The 27,273-nt window shown below is 47.6% G+C and overlaps 1 protein-coding gene across 4 annotated transcripts; it reads left to right on the top strand.

Moving 5' to 3' along the window:
* Positions 1-4,611: 4,611 nt before the first annotated feature.
* Positions 4,612-24,903, top strand: a1cf (apobec1 complementation factor). 4 transcript variants are annotated; one of them, XR_014596251.1, is made up of 14 exons: positions 4,612-4,739; positions 7,022-7,171; positions 7,997-8,131; positions 8,220-8,350; positions 9,725-9,963; positions 10,481-10,645; positions 11,495-11,592; positions 11,676-11,813; positions 13,115-13,259; positions 15,354-15,577; positions 17,321-17,457; positions 20,212-20,375; positions 22,775-24,307; positions 24,493-24,903. XR_014596251.1 is itself a non-coding variant. In XM_083994322.1 (13 exons), exons 2-13 carry the CDS (start codon positions 7,070-7,072, stop codon positions 22,924-22,926), a joined length of 1,806 nt encoding a protein of 601 aa, XP_083850448.1. In that variant the 5' UTR covers positions 4,612-4,739; positions 7,022-7,069; the 3' UTR covers positions 22,927-23,888. The 4 variants fall into 4 exon arrangements, 3 of the variants coding, with proteins under 3 accessions (XP_083850448.1, XP_083850449.1, XP_083850450.1); XM_083994322.1 differs by lacking the exon at positions 24,493-24,903 and having other exon boundaries at positions 15,378-15,577; positions 22,775-23,888; XM_083994323.1 differs by lacking the exon at positions 24,493-24,903 and having other exon boundaries at positions 20,212-20,385; positions 22,775-22,904.
* Positions 24,904-27,273: the final 2,370 nt, after the last annotated feature.

Below are 27,273 nucleotides of genomic sequence, written 5' to 3'. Positions count from 1 at the left end.
AGCTTCCGCGTGCAGTGCGTCCAAGGGGTAACACACTGAGAATCTGATGTTCCCTCTATGAGATGAACCCACAGAACCAATGATGTGAGAGCTGAAAGCTAATTGTTTCTTTTTTGTTTTTTTTTATTGTGAAACACAAGACAAACAACATAACGGACATACAGCAATGGATACACAAGATGTGCGTGTGTAGTTGGAGTGGTGATGGTGACAGTGCAGTGTAGTGACAGTGCAGTGCAGTGTGGTGATGGTGATAGTGCAGTGCAGTGTAGTGATGGTGATAGTGTAGTGCAGTGTAGTGTGGTGATAGTGTAGTGCAGTGTGGTGATGGTAATAGTGCAGTGCAGTGTGGTGACAGTGTAGTGTAGTGCAGTGTGGTGATGGTGCAGTGCAGTGTGGTGATGGTGATAGTGTAGTGCAGTGTGGTGATGGTGATAGTGCAGTGCAGTGTGGTGATGGTGATAGTGCAGTGTGGTGATGGTGATAGTGTAGTGCAGTGTGGTGATGGTGATAGTGTAGTGCAGTGTGGTGATGGTGATAGTGCAGTGCAGTGTGGTGATGGTGATAGTGCAGTGTGGTGTGGTGATGGTGATAGTGTAGTGCAGTGTGGTGATGGTGATAGTGTAGTGCAGTGTGGTGATGGTGATAGTGTAGTGCAGTGTGGTGATGGTGATAGTGCATTGCAGTGTGGTGATAGTGTAGTGCAGTGTGGTGATAGTGCAGTGCAGTGCAGTGCAGTGTGGTGATGGTGATAGTGCAGTGCAGTGCAGTGTAGTGTGGTGACAGTGCAGTGCAGTGTGGTGATGGTAATAGTGCAGTGCAGTGTGGTAATAGTGCAGTGCAGTGTGGTGATGGTGATAGTGCAGTGCAGTGTGGTGATAGTGCAGTGCAGTGTGGTGATGGTAATAGTGCAGTGCAGTGTGGTGATGGTGATAGTGCAGTGCAGTGTGGTGATGGTAATAGTGCAGTGCAGTGTAGTGATGGTGATAGTGCAGTGTGGTGATGGTGATGGTGATAGTGCAGTGTAGTGTGGTGATGGTGATAGTGCAGTGTGGTGTGGTGATGGTGATAGTGCAGTGTGGTGTGGTGATGGTAATAGTGCAGTGCAGTGTGGTGATGGTGATAGTGCAGTGCAGTGTAGTGTGGTGATGGTGATAGTGCAGTGTGGTGTGGTGATGGTGATAGTGCAGTGTAGTGTGGTGATGGTGATAGTGCAGTGCAGTGTGGTGATGGTGATAGTGCAGTGCAGTGTGGTGTGGTGATGGTGACAGTGTAGTGCAGTGTGGTGATGGTAATAGTGCAGTGCAGTGTAGTGTGGTGATGGTGATAGAGCAGTGCAGTGTAGTGTAGTGTGGTGATGGTGATAGAGCAGTGCAGTGTAGTGCAGTGTGGTGATGGTAATAGTGCAGTGCAGTGTAGTGTGGTGATGGTGATAGAGCAGTGCAGTGCAGTGTAGTGTGGTGATGGTGATAGAGCAGTGCAGTGTAGTGCAGTGTGGTGATGGTGATAGAGCAGTGCAGTGCAGTGTGGTGATGGTGATAGTGCAGTGTAGTGTGGTGATGGTGATAGTGCAGTGCAGTGTGGTGATGGTGATAGTGCAGTGTAGTGTGGTGATGGTGATAGTGCAGTGCAGTGCAGTGTGGTGATGGTGATAGTGCAGTGTGGTGTGGTGATGGTGATAGTGCAGTGCAGTGTGGTGATGGTGATAGTGCAGTGTAGTGTGGTGATGGTGATAGTGCAGTGTAGTGTGGTGATGGTGATAGTGCAGTGTAGTGTGGTGATGGTGATAGTGCAGTGTGGTGTGGTGATGGTGATAGTGCAGTGTAGTGTGGTGATGGTGATAGTGCAGTGTAGTGTGGTGATGGTGATAGTGTAGTGTGGTGATGGTGATAGTGCAGTGCAGTGTAGTGTGGTGATGGTAATAGTGTAGTGCAGTGTGGTGATGGTGATAGTGCAGTGCAGTGTAGTGTGGTGATGGTGATAGAGCAGTGCAGTGCAGTGTGGTGATGGTGATAGTGCAGTGTAGTGTGGTGATGGTGATAGTGCAGTGTAGTGTGGTGATGGTGATAGTGCAGTGTAGTGTGGTGATGGTGATAGTGCAGTGTGGTGTGGTGATGGTAATAGTGCAGTGCAGTGTAGTGATGGTGATAGTGTAGTGTAGTGTGGTGTGGTGATGGTGACAGTGTAGTGCAGTGTGGTGATGGTAATAGTGCAGTGCAGTGTAGTGTGGTGATGGTGATAGTGCAGTGCAGTGTAGTGATGGTGATAGTGTAGTGCAGTGTGGTGATGGTGATAGTGCAGTGCAGTGTGGTGTGGTGATGGTAATAGTGCAGTGCAGTGTAGTGATGGTGATAGTGCAGTGTAGTGTGGTGATGGTGATAGTGCAGTGCAGTGTGGTGATGGTGATAGTGCAGTGCAGTGTGGTGTGGTGATGGTAATAGTGCAGTGCAGTGTAGTGATGGTGATAGTGTAGTGTAGTGTGGTGTGGTGATGGTGATAGTGCAGTGCAGTGTGGTGATGGTGATAGTGCAGTGCAGTGTGGTGTGGTGATGGTAATAGTGCAGTGCAGTGTAGTGATGGTGATAGTGTAGTGTAGTGTGGTGTGGTGATGGTGACAGTGTAGTGCAGTGTGGTGATGGTAATAGTGCAGTGCAGTGTAGTGTGGTGATGGTGATAGAGCAGTGCAGTGTAGTGTAGTGTGGTGATGGTGATAGAGCAGTGCAGTGTAGTGCAGTGTGGTGATGGTAATAGTGCAGTGCAGTGTAGTGTGGTGATGGTGATAGAGCAGTGCAGTGCAGTGTAGTGTGGTGATGGTGATAGAGCAGTGCAGTGTAGTGCAGTGTGGTGATGGTGATAGAGCAGTGCAGTGCAGTGTAGTGTGGTGATGGTGATGGTGACAGTTCAGTGCAGTGTGGTGATGGTGATAGAGCAGTGCAGTGCAGTGTAGTGTGGTGATGGTGATGGTGACAGTTCAGTGCAGTGTGGTGATGGTGATAGAGCAGTGCAGTGTAGTGTAGTGTGGTGATGGTGATAGTGCAGTGCAGTGTGGTGATGGTGATAGTGTAGTGCAGTGTGGTGATGGTGATAGTGTAGTGCAGTGTAGTGTGGTGACAGTGTGGTGATGGTGATGGTGCAAAGATAAGATAACATTGACTGTATATGTGTTGTGACTGTATTGACTGTTGGTTTTGTTTTGTCTTGTGAACTCGGAGAAGGATCACTTTGACTGGTACTTGGACTCCAGGAAGAATAGCCAGGCTAATGTGCTGGAGCTAATGGAGATCCAATAAATAAATAAAAAAAATAAGGAAAGAAATGAAAGAATCACGACGGTGACATCGGTCGCAATAACAAACAGGATATAAAGGGTAGTAGGGATAACAGCTGTCATAGCAAACATATAGCAGACATAACTCTTAATAGTACTGATGACAGCATTCATTCTGGAGGTAAGAAGGAAGAAAAGGGGTTGATTGGTTTAGATGTGAGAGCAGGAAGCTGATTGGTTTAGATGTGAGAGCAGGAAGCTGATTGGTTCAGATGTGAGAGCAGGAAGCTGATTGGTTTAGATGTGAGAGCTGGAAGCTGATTGGTTTAGATGTGAGAGCAGGAAGCTGATTGGTTTAGATGTGAGAGCAGGAAGCTGATTGGTTCAGATGTGAGAGCTGGAAGCTGATTGGTTTAGATGTGAGAGCTGGAAGCTGATTGGTTTAGATGTGAGAGCAGGAAGCTGATTGGTTTAGATGTGAGAGCAGGAAGCTGATTGGTTTAGATGTGAGAGCAGGAAGCTGATTGGTTTAGATGTGAGAGCAGGAAGCTGATTGGTTCAGATGTGAGAGCTGGAAGCTGATTGGTTTAGATGTGAGAGCTGGAAGCTGATTGGTTCAGATGTGAGAGCAGGAAGCTGATTGGTTTAGATGTGAGAGCAGGAAGCTGATTGGTTTAGATGTGAGAGCAGGAAACTGATTGGTTTAGATGTGAGAGCTGGAAGCTGATTGGTTCAGATGTGAGAGCAGGAAGCTGATTGGTTTAGATGTGAGAGCTGGAAGCTGATTGGTTCTCGTCCTCATGTGGCGTTCATGTACGGTCGGAGAATCTAGTTCAGATAAAAGACTGAGACTGTCGACTGCATCGGCAGCTTTTATGTCAAGAACCCTTTACTTCTTTATTATGTGGGAATAAATAAATATTTGTGTGTGTGTGTGTGTGTGTGTGTGTGTGTGTGTGTGTGTGTGTGTGTGTGTGTGTGTGTGTGTGTGTGTGTGTGTGTGTGTTAGTAGGTGAAGAGCCTCTGGTCAGATAGTGACTGTCGGTCAAAGGCCTGACACACACACTCAGGTCTGTGTGTGTGTGTGTTACCCCTGTGTATTTGCATGTGTGTGTGTGTGTGTGTGTGTGTGTGTGTGTCTGTGTTGTGTGTGTGTGTGTGTGTGTGTGTGTGTGTGTGTGTGTGTGTGTGTGTGTGTGTGTGTGTGTGTGTGTGTGTGTGTGTGTGTGTGTGTGTGTGTGTGTGTGTCCACAGATAGCAGCAGTTAAACATTAACGTGGGCTCCTCGTAAAGCTAACACCAGGACAGTGAACCTTTGGAGTTTGATATGATGTGATCACACACACACACACACACACACACATGGACACACACACGCGGACACACACACGGGCCATGATGACACGTGAACACACACTCTCTGTGGCTCAGAATGACACAGCTCTGATCGGAGGGAGGTGAATCTGCTCAGGTGAGTTCTGCTGCTTTTACCAATAAAGTTTTTACCTTTGAATTTAATTAAAGACACAAAGAGAGAGAGAAAGAGAGAGAGAGAGAGAGCATGTAAAGTGAGTGTCGTTTGACCAGTGATGAACAAACAGGATCACTATGGAGACAGAGAGAGAGAGAGAGAGAGAGAGAGAGAGAGAGAGAGACAGTGCAAAGTAAGTGTCGCTTGACCACTGTTAGTGTTAGTGTGAACACTAGGAGTGTTTTAATCAAACAGGTGTGTGTGTGTGTGTGTGTGTGTGTGTGTGTGTGTGTGTGTGTGTGTGTGTGTGTGTGTGTGTGTGTGTGTGTGTGTGTGTGACTCTAACATTAAAGGTGCTAACTGTTAAGTTAGCGACCAGCTAACAGCTGTTTACTGTGACTCAGTGGCGCCGCTCTGCAGGAGCTCACTGGGACTACAGGCTAGCAGGCTAGCATGCTAACTACAGGCTAGCAGGTCAGCATGCTAACTATAGGCTAGCAGGTCAGCATGCTAACTACAGGCTAGCATGCTAACTACAGGCTAGCAGGCCAGCATGCTAACTACAGGCTAGCATGCTAACTACAGGCTAGCATGCCAGCATGCTAACTACAGGCTAGCAGGCCAGCATGCTAACTACAGGCTAGCAGGTCAGCATGCTAACTACAGGCTAGCAGGTCAGCATGCTAACTACAGGCTAGCAGGTCAGCATGCTAACTTCACCGTTGTCTCTGAACGTTTTAAACGCTTTGACTTGAACGTTACCATGGCAACACGGTGAGCTGACCTTTGACCTGCAGTGTGACTGGGGCCACAGAGATGCATGCTGGGAAACGCTGTCAGTCAAGGCTGCGTGAGACGTTCAATGACTGAACGGTTTCATTTCCTCCTGGTTCTAAAATCACTGAGACAAAAACTTTGATTTCTAATAAAAACTAAACTTTAATTATCAATTAAACATTTTACAGCAAAAAAGATGAAAAACTTGAGTCATGGACCAAAAAAACAGAGTTTAGACTGACGCCACACTGTGTGTGTGTGTGTGTGTGTGTGTGTGTGTGTGTGTGTGTGTGTGTGTGTGTGTGTGTGTGTGTGTGTGTGTGTGTGTGTGTGTGTGTGTGTGTGTGTGTGTGTGGTTGTTGTGTGTGTGTGTGTGTGTATTGATCGGGGGATTCCAGTCTCATGACTCTTCACCTTCAGTTTCCACGGTTCAATTTATAAATAAAGTTTTAGTGTTAAGTGTTTTAGTTTTAATTTTCACACCAGGATAAAAAAAAGTCTCATCAGTCATGATCTCTGTGTGTGTGTGTGTGTGTGTGTGTGTGTGTGTGTGTGTGTGTGTGTGTGTGTGTGTGTGTGTGTGTGTGTGTGTGTGTGTGTGTGTGTGTGTGTGTGTGTGATGACATCAACTTGTTCTTTCAGGTTCTTTCAGGTCAGTTAGCGTTAGCGTTAGCTTTAGCCTTCAGTAGGTGAAGAGCTTCTGGTGGGATGAAGGGTTAGGGTTAGGACGGAGAATCCTCTGTTGAAACACATGTGTGAAATGTTTGTTTGCATCATAAATCCATCCCATAATTCCCTGCTCCAGCTGTAGTTTCCACGTTGGACATTCAGGCTGCAGCCGGTCCAACGTCTGTCAATGATTAGAGACGAAGACCTTGACCCGCTGCTGCTGCTGCCGCTGCCGCTGCCGCTGCCGCTGCTGCACAACAACAACAAGTCTGTCTGAGGACAGAGAGAGAGACAGGCAGGCAGACAGGCAGACAGGCAGACAGGCAGACAGGCAGACAGGCAGACAGACAGGTAGAGACAGACAGACAGTGACATTTTGGACACGTCTTCCATTTAAAACACTAGAAACCTGAAATCAGCCGATGGTGAAGCTCAGTAAGCAGCTCCATCAGCTCCATCAGCTCCATCAGCTCCATCAGCTCCATCAGCTCCATCAGCTCCATCAGCTCCATCAGCTCAGCCACAACACAACACCATAAAACTCTTCATCAGTCCATCAAAAGATCTAGATTTACAACAAAAACTCAGAGTAGACTAAAGTGTTATTCAACTCTGAACAGAGAATATAAATTATATAATTTATATATAATTATGTGGTGAATATCTCTGACTCTGTCTCCTCTTGGCCCCGCCCCCTCTCTGTGATTGGACGATCTGACTCTGTCTCCTCTTGGCCCCGCCCCCTCTCTGTGATTGGACGATCTGACTCTGTCTCCTCTTGGCCACGCCCCCTCTCTGTGATTGGACGATCTGACTCTGTCTCCTCTTGTTTGCAGTGAGCGCCGCTAATTTCCCTGATTTACATTTTGCTGTCAATCAACCCAATGGAATCCAATCAGAACGTGGTGACAGACGGCGTGACGGGAACGCCGAAGGAGGCAGCGCTCCGCGTGCTGACGCAGCGGACGGGATACACGCTCCGACAGGTAGGATACACGCTCCGACAGGTAGGATACACGCTCCGACAGGTAGGATACACGCTCCGACAGGTAGGACACACGCTCAGACAGGTAGGATACACGCTCAGACAGGTAGGATACACGCTCAGACAGGTAGGACACACGCTCAGACAGGTAGGACACAAGGACACAAGGAGACAAGGAGACAAGTAGGAGACATTAGATTAGATATCTTTATTGTCATCATACAAAGCATGACGAAATTATTGCCACCCATGAACGGCGCATAAATAGATAAAAACATAAGGTACGAAAAAGACATGTTGAGACAGGTAGGACACAAGGAGACAAGGAGACATAATAGGAGACAAACATCCAGATACCTCCATGCTGCTCGTCTGTAACGTCCGTCTTGTATTGAAGCCCCGACATGAGAAATTGTTAAAAAAAAAAATCAATAAGTCTATATTTTAAGTTTGTTTGTAGCAGAAGCTTGAATTTTGGGTGAACTATCCCTTTAAGTTTATATTAATCATTTTCTTACAATACAAATGACACACAAACATTTAAATTCCTACTAATTCAGAGTTACTTTAGATAAATGGACCAGTATCTGTGCGTCTACCTTTACTGTGCCGATACGGTTACGACATAATCGCTTTTGGAAAGTGACGGTATTTATGAATCTTTACGATCAATTAATTGTGGCGTTTAATACCATGATTAATTGTGAAAACAAGTAATGGTGACATCCCTATCTGTCCCTGCTGCTGCTTGTCCCTGATTGGTCCTTGTCCCTGATTGGTCCTTGTCTCTGATTGGTCCTTGTCTCTGATTGGTCCCTGTCCTCAGGAGAACGGGCAGCGGCGGTACGGCGGTCCGCCGCCCGGCTGGGAGGCCCCGCCCCCGGAGCGCGGCAGCGAGATCTTCGTGGGGAAACTCCCCAGAGACCTGTTTGAGGACGAGCTGGTTCCGCTGTGTGAGAAGGTCAGAGGTCGACGCCACGGCAACGCCACGGCAACCATGACCCACACGACCTTCGACCTCATCACCTCCGTTCTCTTCCTGTCTCTAGTTCGGTAAAATCTACGAGGTGAGGATGATGATGGACTTCAACGGCAACAACCGCGGCTACGCCTTCGTCACCTTCAGCACCAAGCAGGAGGCCAAAGCCGCCATGAAGCAGCTCAACAACTACGAGATCAGGTTGGTGCTCGGCTCTACACACTTGGAGACCATGCCTAAGAGTTGTTGTGTACATACATTGTGTAAATTGAAAAACCACAACCTGAACTTTTATATCTTACCCAACCGTGTAACGGCTCTGACCGGAAGTGACGTTTCCTTGGTTACCGACTCGGTGTATACATACTAGGGAACATAGGTAGTACAACATAGTCCTAGGTTCCCCGCTGTTGCTGGTCGATGGACTCTCTCTACCTATCTGGACTCTATCTATCTGGCCTGTCTAGCCTCTACCTGGTCTTTTTACTAAACTTAACCAACTCCTTTCTTCATTGCCTAAACCCAACCAATGGGACAATTACACTTCCCATTAAAAGTCACAACTCAACTTCTTACTCAAAAATAGGCAAAAATATGCAAAGTCGGTCACAACTCCACTTATGGAGGAATGGGTACAAAAATTGCATGTTCCCCGGGTCCTTTTGGGGGAAAAGCGGGGAACATAGGACCCTTTTCTAAAAAAGGGTTCTATGTTCCCCGGTCCGGACACAGCGGGGAACATAGGACCCTTTTCTAAAAAAAGGTCTTATGTTCCCCGGTCCGGACACAGCGGGGAACATAAGACCCGGAGAACATAGGGATGACCCCAAACTACAGCTGGTTCCCAGTTCAGTGGCTGCAGCCGTCAGAGAACTCATAATAACGGCCTGCAAAGAATCAGGTAGGAACTGGAAAAGGAAACCTGGATTTGCTGGATTGTGAGAACCGGGACAGGCCTTGTTGCAACGCTGTGACATCATCGACCTTCAAAGCAGCTGCTGAATTGGGACACTTATACTTATATTTGGGTTTGTTGATGTTTTGTATTTAATGGGCTTTATGCACAGCTCCACTACTTCCATCCACTGGACCAATTGATGAATCCAGGTGTGTCTGACCTCACAACAATGGTCAGACACACCTGGATGGGCTCTTTGCACAGCTCCACTACCTCCTGAACTTAATGCTGCTCCTTCATTTCCTGTCTTACATTATTGGACAAACTGATTAATCCAGGTGTGTCTGAGGAGTCACAATGGTCAGACACGCCTGGATTAATCAAATTGTCCAATAATGTAGGCAGGAAATGAAGGAGCAGCATTAAGTTCAGGAGGTAGTGGAGCTGTGCAAAGAGCCCATTAATCAGTTGGTCCAATAATGTAAGACAGGAAATAAACGAGCTGGCTTATTTCAGGAAGTAGTGGAGCTGTGCATAAAGTCCATTGCGCCAAGAAGTAGTAAAGAAACGTATGCGTTCCAGCTCTAGGCGTCTTCAGCATTCAGCTGACGTTTCATCAGACTGTGAGTTGAGCTCGCCAGTTTCTTTCTGTTGTTGATGTTTTCTCCTCGCTGCAGGAACGGCCGCCTCCTTGGTGTTTGCGCCAGCGTCGACAACTGCCGTCTCTTCGTGGGCGGGATTCCCAAAACGAAGAAGCGCGAGGAGATCCTGTTGGAGATGAGGAAGGTCACCGAGGGAGTCGTGGACGTCATCGTGTACCCGAGCGCCGCCGACAAAACCAAGAACCGAGGCTTCGCTTTCGTCGAGTACGAGAACCACCGAGCGGCCGCCATGGCGCGCCGCAAACTGCTGCCAGGTAGGAACACCTGAACACACCGCAAACTGCTGCCAGGTAGGAACACCTGAACACACCGCCTGTTGTTGTGGTATATTGATGTGTTGATGAAAAGAAGAAGATCACCGCCGACACGTCTTCGCTTGTATTCAAAAAGAGTTTATTGACAAGAAGAAGAACAGTGGAGCATCTCTGACCCGGTGAACCGTCCTCCTCGTCCTCCAACTGGAGCGTAGAGGACGTGACAAACTCATAAAGCTGAAGGCAACTTCATAAAAAACCAAGGTCTCTTTCTGATGACAACATCAGCAGCCAATCACAGCTTGAGTCTCTATGTCAGTGTCCAATTGAAAAGCTGCGATGGCTGATAAGATAAACACTGATATGATGTGATCTGTCTCACCTGTCCTCTCTGTCTCACCTGTCCTCTCTGTCTCACCTGTCTCACCTGTCCTCTCTGTCTCACCTGTCTCACCTGTCCTCTGTGTCTCACCTGTCTCACCTGTCCTCTGTGTCTCACCTGTCTCACCTGTCTCAGGTCGTATCCAGCTGTGGGGTCATGCCATCGCCGTGGACTGGGCGGAGCCTGAGGTGGAGGTAGATGAGGATACCATGGCAACCGTCAAGATCCTTTACGTGAGGAACCTGATGCTTCAGACCACGGAGGAAACCATCGAGAAAGAGTTCAACAGCCTCAAACCAGGTAGGTCGCCATGGCAACCAGGTAGGGCAGCTAGACACCAGGCCGTCGTGACAGGAAGCTGCATCTGAGGTGAGCAGACGTTTGAACGCAGCGCGGTGTTAGCAGACGTTTGAGGCGTTAGCAGACGTTTGAGGCGTTAGCGGAGCATTGAACGCAGCGCGGCGTTAGCAGAGCTTTGAACGCAGCGCGGCGTTAGCAGAGCTTTGAACGCAGCGCGGCGTTAGCAGAGCTTTGAACGCAGCGCGGCGTTAGCAGACGTTTGAACGCAGCGCGGTGTTAGCAGACGTTTGAACGCAGCGCGACGTTAGCAGAGCTTTGAACGCAGCGCGGTGTTAGCAGACGTTTGAACGCAGCGCGGTGTTAGCAGACGTTTGAACGCAGCGCGACGTTAGCAGAGCTTTGAACGCAGCGCGGTGTTAGCAGACGTTTGAACGCAGCGCGGTGTTAGCAGACGTTTGAACGCAGCGCGACGTTAGCAGAGCTTTGAACGCAGCGCGGCGTTAGCAGAGCTTTGAACGCAGCGCGGCGTTAGCAGAGCTTTGAACGCAGCGCGGTGTTAGCAGACGTTTGAACGCAGCGCGACGTTAGCAGAGCTTTGAACGCAGCGCGGCGTTAGCAGACGTTTGAACGCAGCGCGGCGTTAGCAGAGCTTTGAACGCAGCGCGGCGTTAGCAGAGCTTTGAACGCAGCGCGGCGTTAGCAGACGTTTGAACGCAGCGCGGCGTTAGAGCTTTGAACGCAGCGCGGCGTTAGCAGACGTTTGAACGCAGCGCGGCGTTAGCAGAGCTTTGAACGCAGCGCGGCGTTAGCAGAGCTTTGAACGCAGCGCGGTGTGTCGTGTCTGTGCAGGTGCAGTGGAGCGAGTGAAGAAGATCAGAGACTACGCCTTCGTCCACTTCACTCAGAGAGACGACGCCGTCAGCGCCATGAACGCTCTCAACGGGAAGGTCTGCTCTCACACTGACACAACAAAAGCCATGACGACGTCGTAGTTACCGTGACCTCTAACCTGTGCGGCCGCTCCCCTCAGGTGGTGGACGGCTCCCCGATCGAGGTGACGCTGGCGAAGCCGGTGGACAAGGACAGCTACGTCCGCTACACCAGAGGGACGGGCGGCCGCGGCAGCTCTCTGCTGCAGACCGACTACGCTGCCTACACTCTGGGACAGGTACAGGACTCTAGCTGCTGGGATGTTGGTGGCAGATTCTCCCACAGGCCCTGAACGCAGCACTCTGTGGGCGGGGCCACACAGACGTAGCCTCGTAAACCAGCCTCTCGCGGAAATGCATTTCATTTCATTCCTCAGAGAGTCTGGCCTCATCCCCCCTGCAAGCGTCTGGGGGGGCGGGAGCTGGGTGGGAGTAGTAGCGTTGACAGACAACCTCATTCAGCCAATCAGCAAGTTGGTGTAGTGACGGGGCTTTGCACCAGTCGGTCCCTGATTGGCCAACGTGCTGTGTCAATCACAGCGGGCGACGCTGATTGGCTCGGCCTTCTGAGGGTTTCAGGCCAAACGCTACAGCGGGGATGAGGCCAGACTCTCCCTGGCTGGTTTACGAGGCTAACACAGACACAGACAAATAAAAATACTATTTTTTTAAGTATATTTTTTGGCTTTTCATGCCTTTATTAAATAGGAAACAGGAGATGGAAGGCAGAGATGGGGGGGAATGACACGCAGGACAGGGCCGTCCGACGCAGGACTCGAACCGGGGCTCAGAACTGAACTGTGGAAATTTGTCTTTGGTCTCATAAAAAAACAACAAGCAGGACAACAACAACAACAACAACAACAACACTTCCACACAGACATCCTCAGGGCATTTTTTTTAATATTATGATTTGTCCTTGGTTCTTTCTAACGTCGACCAGAGGGAAGAAGTTCAAACTCCCTATTGAGTGGATGAGACGGATCGTTTGCTATTTTGACAGCTTTTTTCCTCAGCACTTCCTCGTACATACAACTTAGTGGTTTCTGTCTTGTCCCTATGATTTTTGAGGCTAGGTTTACTATTCTCTGCAGCTGCTTCTTCCTTTAATGTTTAGATTACCATAGCTACCACATTGCCATGTTAAAAGTGAAGATGCCCTCTATCAAGTTCTTATAAACTGTTCCCATCATGTGCTTACTCACTCTGAAGGAGTTGAGCTTGTGCAGTAGATGGAGAAGTTGGTTACAGGTTTTAAAATATAGTCTGTGTTTTCACTGAAATTTAGGTTACAATCAATATATGTAGCTAGATATTTGAACTTGTCTACTACCTCTACAGTTTGCACAGGGTCATTCATATCTTTATGTTTTGTGATGTAAATGATGCTCACACGAGGAACCTCCAGGTGTCACCAGCTCCACCTGGTGGACAGTTTGAGTCATTACACCTCTGGACCGTGATCCTTCAGGACCAAACTCAGGGATTAAGAGCTTCTCTTCTCCTTCTCTCTGCTTCCTTCCCTCCCCTCGTCCTTCAGGTGTACGACCCTTCTGCTGCGTATCTGGGGGCGCCGGTGTTTTACGCCCCCCAGGCCTACGCCGCCATCCCAGGACAGTTCCGTTTCCCAGCAACCAAAGCTCACGTCGGCGGCCGCGGTCTCATCAGGACGCCGTCGGTCAGAGGTGAGGGCGCTCGCTGTGAAATCAAAGGTGCAGCGTGACTCAGAGCTCAAGGGATTCAAAAACCTAATCCTTCTAATCCAAAACCAAAACCAAAACCAAAACCAAAACCAAAACCAAAACCAATCCTTAGTCCATTATGACTACGTTGTAAATATAAACCTCACAGTTCTGGGTCTCTGATGAATCCCTGGGACTGAAACGTATCCGTTACCCCTTTTCCACCAAAAACAACCTGGTGCCAGTTCTGAGCTGGTTCGACCGGCGAGGAGCCGACTCGGCGCCGAGTCGGAGCCACGCCTCCCGTCCAGGAGCTGCTCCTGTTTGAAGTCTAGACCCGGTCCAGACCGTTTCACTAGAATTAATTCTCGGCACGAAACTGGTCAAAAAAAGAAAGAAAAACAGAAGCCGTCTTCGTCGTAACCGCAGCGAATGGCGACTATGGTTTGAACAAACGTAATCAGATATTGATAAGGTCGATATCCTGTTGGTCAGCTGACTGTGACTCTGGCTCAGAACCAGTTTGGTGGAAAAGGAGTATTTGTGATGTCACACTCAGATCAGATGAGTTTCTGTTGGTGGAATCAAGGCCACGCCCACCGCGCTGAAGGCCACGCCCACCGCGGTGAAGGCCACGCCCACCGCGCTGCAACCTCCTTATGGAAACCCAAACAGGTCACAACTCTTCCCACAAACATGTAAACACCACCAGATGTTTAATAAGCATCGATTAACACCTGCTGTTGTTACAGCAGCCAATCACAGAGCAGCGCCCGGGCCTGAGCCCACAGCAGCCAATCACAGAGCAGCGCCCGGGCCTGAGCCCACAGCAGCCAATCACAGAGCAGCGCTCGGGCCTGAGCCCACAGCAGCCAATCACAGAGCAGCGCTCTGGTGGGAGGAATTTGACCCGTTTGTCTTTCCGTACTGAGGGACAAGCTGCTTCCTGTCCACACGGCTCAGTGTGGCCGTTGTCATGGTAACACCACATGTGGGCGGAGCAGTAGCAGGAGGGGCGGGGCCTTGGTAGCGGTTAGTTCGCCTGTATCCAATCAGCTGTTTCCAATGATCCATGTGTCTGTTGGCGGCCGGGAATCGAACCCGGTCCAAGTAATCAGGAATGACACATGATGACAGTGTGAAGTGGGAGGGGCCAATCCCCCTCTGATGATGTCACAGTCCTGTAGAAGTGGGAGGGGCCACTCCCCCTCTGATGATGTCACAGTCCTGTAGAAGTGGGAGGGGCCAATCCCCCTCTGATGATGTCACAGTCCTGTAGAAGTGGGAGGGGCCACTCCCCCTCTGATGATGTCACAGTCCTGTAGAAGTGGGAGGGGCCACTCCCACTTCATCAACACTGGAAAACTAATCAGATGTTTGGTCTCCATGACGACCGCTGTGGTGGTGACTAGAGCGCTGGAAAAGAGAGTAAGGACACCACTATGACTCCCGTGGTAAGGGTTTAAGGATTTAAGGGTTTAAGGGTTTCAGGGTTTAAGGGTTTAAGGGTTTAAGGGTTTAAGGGTTTATGGGTTTAAGGGTTTAAGGGTTTAAGGGTTTTGCGCCCCTAGTGGCAGGATGTGGGTATTGCAAAAGCGCCCAGAAAACCCATTCACTCCAATGTATGTGTGTTGCCCACTTGCTTGTAAATTGATGAAAACGGCCGTGTTTTTGTTTTTAGGTGTCTTGGTCATATCAGATTATACTTATAATTAGTTTATTACAAATGTAGATTGAAACATTCATGTAGAAAACTGTTTGTTTGATCTATAAATGTCCTTAAATGATTGAAAACACCACACTGCTCATTCACCAACAATGCAGAGATGTCAGTTCTCTCCACCAGGAGGCGCTGCCATTGGACCGATGCTGTCGTTACCATAGATACTATATATATATACTATGGTCCTTACTCTCTTCTCCAGCGCTCTAGTTGTGAGCAACAGATGGATGTGAGGTGGTTTACGCGTTACCATGGCAACCACTGTACCGTTGACTGACAGGTGTTACAGTAATCGTGTGACTGTTGATTCTTCCTCCGGCTGATTCCCGGTGATTTGATTGGTTTCACTGCCGCTGTGTTTCGGTTTCCTGTAGACATTTACATGACTGTGCCTGTAGGGGCGGCGGGGGTGCGGGGGCTGGGGGGGCGGGGCTACCTGGCCTACGCCGCCGCGGGGGGCGGGGCCACCGGCCGCGGCCTCAAGCCCGACAAGCAGCCGGAGGAGAAGCTGTACGACCTGCTGCCCGGCATGGAGCTGACCCCCATGAGCCCGGCCGCCATGAGCCTGAAGGCCGCCGGCATCAAACCTGCACCACAGGTAACAGGCCGCCGCCGCCGCCGGCATCAAACCTGCACCACAGGTAACAAGAATATTTGTCTCATTTCTAGTCAAAAAAAATCTCATTCTACTTAAAATAAGACTCATCACATTAAAAAGCAGCTTGTTTTTAGACACTTTTTACTTCTTTCAAGCAGATTTTCACTTGAAATAAGTAGAAAAATCTGATAGTGGAGCAAGTTTTTCTTTCTTATTACAAACACAAAAGCAGATTTTTCTACTTATTTCAAGTGAATATTAGTTTGAAACAAGTGAAAATGATCTAAAAACAAGTTGAGTCTTATTTTAAGTGGAAAGAGATTAGTTTTGACTAGAAATGAGACAAATATTCTTGGAAAGATTTTGAGTTTTTGCAGTGCGGCATCAAACCTGCACCACAGGTAACAGGCCGCCGCTGCCGCCGGAATCAAACCTGCACCACAGTTAAAGGGACAACAAGGAGTTTTGTTAAAGCGAAGTGTTTCCACACTACATTTATGAGCCTCCGCACCGTGAAATTCTTTGACCGGCGCAAGACAGACTCATGTTTTCATTCATCAAGAATTAAAGTCAGAGGTTGGAAGACGATCACATACCGTCGTAGTTCCCACCATAAACGGAGATTTGGCGGCGTTATTCTCATGACTCGCCACGAAACCGAAAGTAAAGAAACGCTGGTCGGCTCGCCCAGCATTTCCACCACCACTAATAATAACAAAATAACCATAGAGACAAAACCATAGATTTATCTAAAATGGACCATTAACAAGTGGTAACGGAGATTCATCCACATTAATATCAGACTTTTTATAACCAAATACAAACTCCTCGTTGTCCCTTTAACAGGCCGCCGGCATCAAACCTGCACCACAGGTAACAGGCCGCCGGCCCCGGGGGGTCGTGGCCCGACACAGCTCTTATCTTATCTACGATACAAAACGATAAACTTTATTGTTCCACTCAGGGAAGTTTGTCTTGGACTCTGCAGCTGCATCATAAACCTCAACCACAACCCAGCAAACACAAAACATAACAGCACTGCACATATCCCATAATATAACACATATTGCACATATCCCATCACATAACATATATACAATTCATAAATTCACCATAGTCAGAGCACTATTATTGCACAAACTCAAGCAGTAGCTATTGTTAAGAAATTTCCCCAAACTACACTCTTAAAGGAGCATTATCACAAATTACAATTCTTTGTTCGGCCACTAGATGGGGCTGGTGGTGCAGCGTATCTGAAGTAAACACCGGGCCCCTTGTCTCATAACAACAAGACATTCTGCATTTGCTCCACAGACACTACACTGTTGGATATATGTTGTATACATATAGTTAATGCTCCCCTCAACCTATTTATTGCATATTTCAGTTGTTTTTAATACTATTACTGCTGTATTTGCGATAGTGCTACTTTAATGTTTGAATACCTGTGGACTAATGAATGAAGAGTAAATTAATGTGTCTCTCAATATGTTTTTCATTGTTATTGTTGCCTCTTTGTGTTGTCTACTTTTCTTTCTTTCTCTTCTATTTCTATATCTACGTATATCTATATGTGTGTAACGTTGAACTGCTGTTGAACTGTTTTATGTTATTGGGACTACGGACGGAAATCAGCCTCTTGCTATAATCTGGCATTTATATTTACAATGTGCACTGTCCCATTGAAATAAAGAGATAAGTGAATAAGTGAATAAGTGAATAAGTGAATGAATGTATCTGCAGGTGCTGGAGGAGCTGTGCCAGAAGAACAACTGGGGTCAACCGGTTTACCAGCTGCACTCGGCCATCGGTCCAGACCAGAGGCAGCTGTTCCTCTACAAGATCACGGTGCCGGCGCTCGCCACGCAGTACCCCAACGTGTAGGACACACACACACACACACACACACACACACACACACACACACACACACACACACACACACACACACACACACACACACACACTAGGGATGTGCAGGTAATCTTCTATCCGGTTATGAATTATTATCCGGTTAATAGGATTAAATAACGTCACGTTAGAGCAACAGTCAAGTGTCGGATCAAACTACATCATCATCGTGGTTCAGCTTTTTGTTGTTAGTGTTAAACAGTTTCAGATCAAACAGCAACGTGATTTTCTGCTGTACAAGTGTTTTTGGATCGAGCCTCGGACTTTCAAACCTTTTACAAGAATCTGTGGTGGTTCCCTCGGCGACGACATCTGCCTCGTATGAGCATCTTCAACTCCATCTGTACTCTGATTATCACCTGATGTTTAGTCTGACGACGCTGTGACAGTGATGTGACTGTCTGACGGACAGAGAGACAGAGAGACAGAGAGACAGAGGCTTTATGCCCCGGCTGCTCTGTTAACACCAGGTTAGGATACTCGGTTAGAAAATGATTCAAAATGCCCATCCCTACCACACCCCCCCCCCACACCCCCACACCAACACCCAGGCCCGGCTCTAGCCATTTTGGTGCCCTAGGCGAGATTACTCCCAGGCGCCCCCCCCCCCCAACAATGATCAATAATGATTAGAATGATAACGTAGCAGTGTATCTGTCCCCTCTGACCCCGAGATACACAACTTGCACAACAATCAGTAAAATGTCATTAAGTAAATCCTGGGTGAAGACATGAAAAAAATTAGTCTACAGTCATGAGAATAACCTGTTGTGATGCTTGAAATGGGTATACGAAAGTCTTAGCTTCACAAAAGCAGTGGAATATACTGTCTGAATAAAAGCTAATAGATACGTGTGGAAAACACGTTAAAATGAAATTTTGTGAAATTGCTTTTTGAGCATAAATGTTATCTGTCATTCTATTTTCACCAAATGTCTCAAATGTAAAATAAAAAAAGCTAAATATTGACTTAACATTACATTTCAAACTTCATGAGGTGTGTGTAGCCCTAAATGAGAAATTAGCTTTTTTTCTCCAAACAAAATATCAACTAAACAACCAAAAAACACAAAATGTACAATATTTAACCTATATCAGGGTTTCCCGCAGCGCTTTCCTGTTAAGGCGGCGGCCTTAACAACAATGAGCTGCCGCCTAAACTAACGTCTTAAAAAAATTAAAATGTAGCGATATTCGCCGCCGCCGCCGCGTGGTGAAACTTAATACGGCGCGCCGACCCCCCCCCCCCCCCCCCCCCCCCCCCCCCGCCAACAGAACAGACACCACCTTAAAGCAGATATCAGCTTCACGGCCGTTTCGGCTAATGCTGCGTTCAAGGCAGGCTTTTGAAACCGTAAGTTACAGCTTCAAGTCACAACTACGACTTGGTAGCGTTCCAGGTAACCCGTAGCTCGTGTTTTTACCATCCTGTTGTCTGTGAAAGTTCCCTATAACGGCCACTCGTAACTTCCGACCCGTGAACTCGTACCAGATCGAACTGGTATGACTTCACAGGAAGGAAAAACACAAAGTACGAGTTTCTTTGAACGCACCATGAGTTAGCAGCCCCCGCCCTTGTCAGGCATCAATTGGTCCTCGTGCTACGTCACCACATTCACGCGCATCCCTTGGCTGCACACACAGCCCTTCATGCCGTTCTCTCTCCTCATTGGATAACACTTGTATCCCACAAGGAAAATTTTCTCCTCGGGTTACAGCAGAGCAGAGTGACGGAGAGACTCGTGTTTAGGCTGAAATACTTCATGTAAGTGATTGCTGACGGAAAATAGGACTATTTAGGACTTATATTAACAAAAACATTCCACTGATATCTGCTTTAACTAACACATTTTCTGGGGGAAACACTGCTATATAATGTACCCTATATATGTCACTGTGGTGCTGTTTAAGAGGTAAAAAAAAAACTAGTTTGAGAGCTCAGCAGGTCTGTAAACAGAGCTGGAGCTGATCTGGAGCTGTGGCCCACTGGCCCTGCTGTCTGAGCAGGCTGAAGTCTCAACTCTCTCTTCTTTTTTCAATATCTTCCTCATCTAATGAGTCAGAACTTTCAGCCTCTGAAGCACCGTCATCCCCTCACTGCTTCTCTCTCTCCTAACGATTCTGCGGGTTCGAAGCGCTTCACAGCTGTTCTCTTGATTGACAGGTCGTCAAGGGCGGCGTAAAATGACTGAAATATAAACAAAAACATATCGAGACGGTCGCGCGGCATTTGTGCCGACTTTGAGGATTAATGCAACCAAGTATCCACACATCTAATTAAAAATGTGGCGTTTCTAACAAGAAAACGGCTTGAAAGCATTCCTACTGCAGGCAGGTACCTCTGCTGTGTGTGTGACTGTGGGGAGAGCGGAGGGCAGTACCAATGGGCATGTGGGGGAGAGGGGGGGGGGGGGCGACTTAGTAAGTAATGTTGTAACATATTATATTATTACTTTTTAATAGGTATTGCTTTGCATTTAAATTAAGGTGGGGTTATTTTTTGTATTAAGAAATAATAGTACCAACTAGTTATAAAAATAGTGAAAGTTACACTCTTTTTTCTTTTCCATTTGTGGCGCTGGCGCCCCCTGGATGGACGGCGCCCTTAGCATTTGCCTATACGGCCTATGCCACGGGCCGGCCCTGCCAACACCACAGCTACCAGTACCATAGTGTTGACCACTAACACCCGTCTGTCTGTGTGTGTCTGTGTGTGTCTCCAGTCATCCCTTCACCCCGGCCAAACTGTGCGCCGCCGTAGATGAAGCTAAGATCCACGCGGCGGAGCACGCGCTGCAGACGCTGGGCGTTCAGACGGAGAGCGGAGCGGCCGACGCTGCCGCCGCCGCCGCCGCCGCCGCCGCCGTGGCCTCGGTGGCTTTCCCAGGTATGTGAAGGTCCGTACCTCCACTAACTCTGCACTAACTCTGCACACGGGTCTCTCACTGGTCTCAGGTCAGTGTGGCGCCGCCCTCTGATAGGACGATGGTGGCACCTGACCCCCCTAATGACCCCCAGCTCAGTAACACTCCTTTAAGAGAGGTTGTTTAATAATAATCTCTGATCTGAACTGTGTTTGTTGAGGAGGAGGAGGAGGAGGAGCTCGGGCAGCGCCGGGTCGATTGATACACAGCGATTTCCTCTATAACCAACCAGCTTCGTCACTACCTTCAGCACTCAACACCGACCAATCCTGGGAAAGCTCCTGAAATGACGTCACACCATTCAAAAGTTATTAGCGCGAACCGGTTTTTGACTACGGAAAGTAAAATGTTAGGTGCGGTAGTTTTTTTGTGATCAAAAGTTGTATTGTGTGTTTCATGCAATAATAATAATAATATGACCTAACAACAGATGAATTCGTACATAAACAGGTCCTAATGTAGCAATGTCATAGTTTAGAAGTTTAGAGGCAAAACAGGTTGAAGTGTCAGTAGTCGCTGCAGCTGTTTCAAATGTCCCTCACACCACTGTGCGTAGTGATTGTGGTCACATTGTGCGATCAATATCTGTATAAATCACTTAATTAATACCCTAACTGTTCTGCAATGAACAACAACCGAGTAAGTTCAGTCGTTTCTGTTTCAACCGTCCCAACGACCCGCATAGGTGGGGCGTTTGAGACACATGTCAACTTATGTTCAAAGTTATAAAACAGCGCGATCATCCAACATATGTGTTAAATTACACTTGTAACTAAGAGAATACACATGTGAGTTGTTGATCACATGATACAAATGTTTGTGTACATGACGTCATCTTTGAAAAAGACGTTTAACTGAAAAGTGTATCAATCGACCCGGCGCTCCTCTAGTCCAACCTCCAGTTTCTGAGGAAGTGTTATGTGTTGTTGCTAAGCAACAGGACCTCAGCCTCATGACCTCTGACCTCTGAGTTTACAGGAAGTGACCAACTAACATTCTGTGTTATTAACTGTTGTCTTGTCTGTAACAGCGTCTCTGTCCTGGGGGTTTGGGAAAGTTCACCTGAATATTTTGTAGTAAAATCTCAATAATTTTGTCCTGCTTCACTTTATCAGAATGAACCGCTGCAGAGACAATGTTCATGTACAATCATGTGATAGAGGTTTTGAGCTTTAGCAGCATCATTCTGAAGGACACGCATCTAAAATAGGATTTATTCATTTTTTAGGAGAACATTAAATTTATTTAATTTTTTCTGTGTGCCATCTTCATTTACTCTTCACCAGTGACACAAATACTGACATTTACACATCTCAGCAATTTCTCATTTTGTCCCTTTACTATGACACCAAAAGTATTCAAATAGACCTTGTGGTTGCAGAGATTTACTCATTTTATTATGGATATGCAATTTTCGAGAAAAGGCCTAAAAAATAAGCTTGGTTGTTAACACGTTAAATTAAAAGGGTTTTCTATGGAGTTTCTCCTCAGTGGATGTGAGGGTCTAAGGACAGAGGATGTTGTTATGATGGGATGTAAAGCCCTTTGAGACAAACTGGTGGTAAAAACAGGCTATACTAATAAAACTACCTTGCCTAACATGTGACCTTTCAACTGATGTTGATGTTGTGGGTCTGTCTGTGAAGTTTCCTGTATTTGTGCTGTTATGTGTATTGTGTTGTGATCTCTGTACTTTATCTTTGTTGTAAAGCACTTTGTGAGTTTATCTATGAAAAGTGCTATAGAAATTAAATTGACTTACTTACCTCAGACTAGAGCACTGGAAAAGAGAGTAACGACTCCCGTGGTAAGGGTTTAAGGGTTTAAGGGTTTAAGGGTTTAAGGGTTTAAGGGTTTTGCCCCCTAGTGGCAGGATATGGGTATTGCAACAGCGTCCAGAAAACCCATTCACTCCAATGTATGTGTGTTGCCCACTTGCTTGTAAATTGATGAAAACGGCCGTGTTTTTGTTTTTAGGTGTCTTGGTCATATCAGATTATACTTAGAATTAGTTTATTACAAAATGTAGATTGAAACATTCATGTAGAAAACTGTTTCTTTTACTCTCCTATGTGTTAATGTTTATCTGTAAAGGATCCTCAATGATGCTATTAACGTGGGTGATCTATAAATGTCCTTAAATTATTGAAAACACCACACTGCTCATTCACCAACAATGCAGAGATGTCAGTTCATATTCCTCCACCAGGAGGCGCTGCCATTGGACCAATGCTGTCCTTACTCTCTGTTACACTGCTCTAGTTCAGACTTCAGTGTAAAAGCTTCGATTTTTTTTTCAGTGTAAAAGCTTCGATGTTTAAAGGTTTAACAGTTTAACCCCCCCCCCCCCCCCCCCCCTCAGGCTACACCCTGGCGGCGGCGTCCTCGTCCGTCCCGTCCCAGCTGAAGCAGACGGTGTCTCTGGCTCAGGACCTGACGGCCTACGCCACCTATGAGGGCTACCCGGCGTTCGCCGTGGCGACGCGCCACTCCGACGGCTACGGCGTCTTCTAGAGCGGCCCGCCCCCCGCCGGCCCCGCCCGTCGCCATGGAGACAGAGTCGCCTGGTGACCGAGATCCAATCAGAGGCCCTGAAACAAACCCCGCCCCCCCCCCGACGTCATCCACCGCCGCCATGTCTGTGTAACCGTTAACGAGGCCTGTGATTGGCTCACGGTTCATTTCCTGTTGTGATCTTTTATTTTCTTTCAGTGTGTTTACAGAAACAGCTCGTCTTGTTGTCTTGTTGTCGTGTTGTCTTGTTGTCTTGTTGTCGTGTTGTCTTGTCCCCCAGTCATCTTATTTTTTTGTTTGTGAACAACTTTTTTATTGCTTTTAAAGGGAAACAAGTATATTAGTCTGATAGAGGTAAAGGTACATTGCAACATTCTGCCCTACAACGCTAGAAGGGGGTAACTCATTTTTTGTCAAAAATGAGATTTTGTCATTTTTGGGACATTAAAGGTTCTGCTACATCATGTGGATAAATATCTGGACTCAACATGATCTTATTTGGGATATATTTATATCTGAGGGTGGTTTTCACAGTAACTCCCAAAGCTGTAGTGAAACAACAAGAGAACACAGTAACTAGTTACCTTTTTCTCTGTGTATAGATGATCAACACTCTCTACTGTACAACAGGCTGCTGCCATTATGAACCAATAGGAGTTAGTTTCCTTTCTTGTGTTGTATGGCCAGCTTATATTTAGCCTCAATGCACAGACAGACAGAGGTAACTCTGAAATAAGGGTTAAATGTTCAGTTTGAGTTAAATATTTTTACACAGCTAGAATACTACTCAAGGATTTGACCAGTTTTCAGAATCCTCAGTTCAATACAGTTGACTGGACAACAACAATACTTTCAACTCATTTTTCTCAGAACTGCTCTGAGGAGTTTTACCCCGTTCTTCTGTTGTAGGGCAGAGTAGTAAAAACCATAAATAAAAGAATAAAAAAAAGACAGGAAGAAAAGCCCCCCCCCCCCCCCCCAGTCGTCTGATGTTTGTCTCGTTGTCTGTCGTTGCTTCGTTCAGGTTGTGACACTTTGTCACGTTTAGTTTTTAGCGATAGGTTTTTTCTCTTTGTGCGTCTGAGAACAGGTGTTAGCGTTAGCGTTAGCTGTCGGTGTGTTTTCTCCTTCACATTCTGGTTTGTTCCATTTTGTTCATGAGGGAACAAAGACTGAACGTCCTCTGGTCGTCATGGTGAAGCTGGTCGTCATGGTGAAGCTGCTTCAGGTTTCATGTCTGCGTCTCTTCACCGTGAGTCAGATAAAGTCAGAGAGAAAAGTCGTCGCCGGTGAAAAACCTGTTTGTGTAACTGTGGCCACGAGGACGAGCCGAGAGCGGCGCTTTGTCCCGACGGCTGTGAAGGCAGCGTTGACTGTGAAGGCAGCGTTAGCAGCAGCGCTAACAGCAGCGTTAACAGCAGCGTTAGCAGCAGCGCTAGCAGCAGCGTTAGCAGCAGCGCTAACAGCAGCGCTAACAGCAGCGCTAGCAGCAGCGTTAGCAGCAGCGTTAGCAGCAGCGCTAGCAGCAGCGTTAGCAGCAGGAGGTTCACACTGATGACTGTGAAGGCAGCATTAACAGCAGCGCTAGCAGCAGCGCTAGCAGCAGCGTTAGCAGCAGCGCTAACAGCAGCGCTAACAGCAGCGCTAACAGCAGCGTTAGCAGCAGCGTTAGCAGCAGCGCTAGCAGCAGCGTTAGCAGCAGCAGGAGGTTCACACCGACCACAGCAGAGACAGTAGAGACAGTATTAAGTATTAGTAGTAAAGTGTGTGAAACACTTAGAAGTTATTTTTATACCAGGAAGCAGAAGAGGAAGAAATATCCAGACGCTGAATTCTGTTTGTCTCATAATTAATCTGAGTGATCGACCAATCTGAGCTGAGGATTGTGGGTATTTAGGAAACTGCTGTGATAAGATGTGATGTATCATGATCCGTAATAATCTTGACCTGTAATAAAGGAACTGACAACAATCTGAACAGTGTTTGTTATTCACACAGTGACAGAGTTTAACCTGCAGGACTTCATGATGGTCCTGGTCCTGGTCCAGGTTCTGAACCGCCCGGCTCGTTCAGAACCTGAAGAGTCGGTCATATCAGATTATACTTATAATTAGTTTATTATAAAATGTAGATTAATACATTAATGTAGACAACTGTGTTTTTTACTCTCCTATGTGTTAATGTTTATCTGTAAAGGATCCTCAATGATGCTATTAACGTGGCTGATCTATAAATGTCCTTAAATTATTGAAAACACCACACTGCTCATTCACCAACAATGCAGAGATGTCAGTTCTTTATTCCTCCACCAGGAGGCGCTGCCATTGGACCAATGCTGTCCTTACTCTCTGTTACAGAGCTCTAGTTCTTCCCTGTGAACGGTGACATCATCAGTGGGCGTGTCTTATCCTAGATAGTGAACTCAGCCTCCTCCATCAGACTGAACCCAGACCCAGACCAGACCATTAGGAAACTAAATAAACTGAAGAGTCATTACAGAGAGAGAGAGAAAGAAAACATTCAGACTAAAGCAGAGAAACGTCCCAACGCTGCTGCAACAGGAAGAACTGAGGGTCTGAGACTCTGGAACCAGAACCAGAGTCTCATGGCGCTTTTCCACTACAGCCGAGTTCTCTAGTTCCTCCTCAGCGGGGGCGGGGGCGGGGGCGGGGGCGGCACGGGGGCGATCGCGGAGTCTCATTGTCTGTCTCTCTTTTTTCTCTCGTCTCGTCAGCTCCAGACTCACTGGTCTGCAGCTCGTTAACAGACCACGGTGGTCTGCAGCTCGTTAACAGACCACGGTGGTCTGCAGCTCGTTAACAGACCACGGTGGTCTGCAGCTCGTTAACAGACCACGGTGGTCTGCAGCTCGTTAACAGACCACGGTGGTCTGCAGCTCGTTAACAGACCACGGTGGTCTGCAGCTCGTTAACAGACCACGGTGGTCTGCAGCTCGTTAACAGACCACGGTGGTTTGCAGCTCGTTAACAGACTCACTGGTCTGCAGCTCGTTAACAGACCACGGTGGTCTGCAGCTCGTTAACAGACCACGGTGGTCTGCAGCTCGTTAACGGACCACGGTGGTTTGCAGCTCGTTAACAGACCACGGTGGTTTGCAGCTCGTTAACAGACCACGGTGGTCTGCAGCTCGTTAACAGACCTCGGTCTCGGTGGTCTGCAGCTCGTTAACAGACCACGGTGGTCTGCAGCTCGTTAACAGACCACGGTGGTCTGCAGCTCGTTAACAGACCACGGTGGTCTGCAGCTCGTTAACAGACCACGGTGGTCTGCAGCTCGTTAACAGACCACGGTGGTCTGCAGCTCGTTAACAGACCACGGTGGTCTGCAGCTCGTTAACGGACCACGGTGGTCTGCAGCTCGTTAACGGACCACGGTGGTCTGCAGCTCGTTAACAGACCACGGTGGTCTGCAGCTCGTTAACAGACCACGGTGGTCTGCAGCTCGTTAACAGACCACGGTGGTCTGCAGCTTGTTAACAGACCACGGTGGTCTGCAGCTCGTTAACGGACCACGGTGGTCTGCAGCTCGTTAACAGACCACGGTGGTCTGCAGCTCGTTAACAGACCACGGTGGTCTGCAGCTCGTTAACAGACCACGGTGGTCTGCAGCTCGTTAACAGACCTCGGTGGTCTGCAGCTCGTTAACAGACCACGGTGGTCTGCAGCTCGTTAACAGACCTCAGTGGTTTAACACAGCAACATTTAACTCAGGTGAAGGAACAACAACAGTCTGATACAGATCAGCTGCTGTTGCTGCTGTTTTTGAAATTTCCAGGTTTGATTCTCATGTCCGACGTGGCGCTCGCGACGACGCTCTGTCCAATCAGTGGAAGGCAGTCGGCTGACGTCATGTTATAGTGTCGCTTCGGCTGCTAGGAACCAGGAGGAGGAACTAAAATACTACCTGGTACCAGGTACTAGGCCGTGCTGCGCCATCAGTCCAGGACCTGAACAGACGATCTGATGATTTGTTGCCATGGTGATGTCACCAATAACAATTGTCGACACATTCATCATTTCATATTTATTCATTTATTTTTATTTTTTTACAACAAAGTGCAGGTGAGTTTATGTTTCAGTGTTTTAGGATCCAGAGGCGTCATGGCCGCCGACCAGACCGGTCTGATCCAGTCGCCTTGCACACCACACCACAACACACACACACACACACACCACAACACACACACACACACACACACACACACACACACACATACACACACATATACACACAGCTATACAACACCAGTGTGTGTGAACAGTCCCAGTCTGACGTAGTATTACTGTAGTATTAATGAGAACAGTGAGGACCTGGGTGAGGACAGGT

Source organism: Trachurus trachurus, assembly GCF_905171665.1.
Source record: "Trachurus trachurus genome assembly, chromosome: 19".
In the NCBI taxonomy this organism is placed as follows: domain Eukaryota; kingdom Metazoa; phylum Chordata; class Actinopteri; order Carangiformes; family Carangidae; genus Trachurus; species Trachurus trachurus.
This window is presented reverse-complemented; position numbering and strand designations above follow the sequence as displayed.

Excerpts from the sequence above, each read along its gene's own strand:
- a1cf (XM_083994322.1), top strand. The coding sequence starts at position 7,070 with ATGGAATCCAATCAGAACGTGGTGACAGACGGCGTGACGGGAACGCCG. Across the intron at positions 8,351-9,724 it reads CTCAACAACTACGAGATCAG|GAACGGCCGCCTCCTTGGTG; the intron begins GTTGGTGCTCGG and ends TCCTCGCTGCAG. Across the intron at positions 20,376-22,774 it reads GGCCTCGGTGGCTTTCCCAG|GCTACACCCTGGCGGCGGCG; the intron begins GTATGTGAAGGT and ends CCCCCCCCTCAG.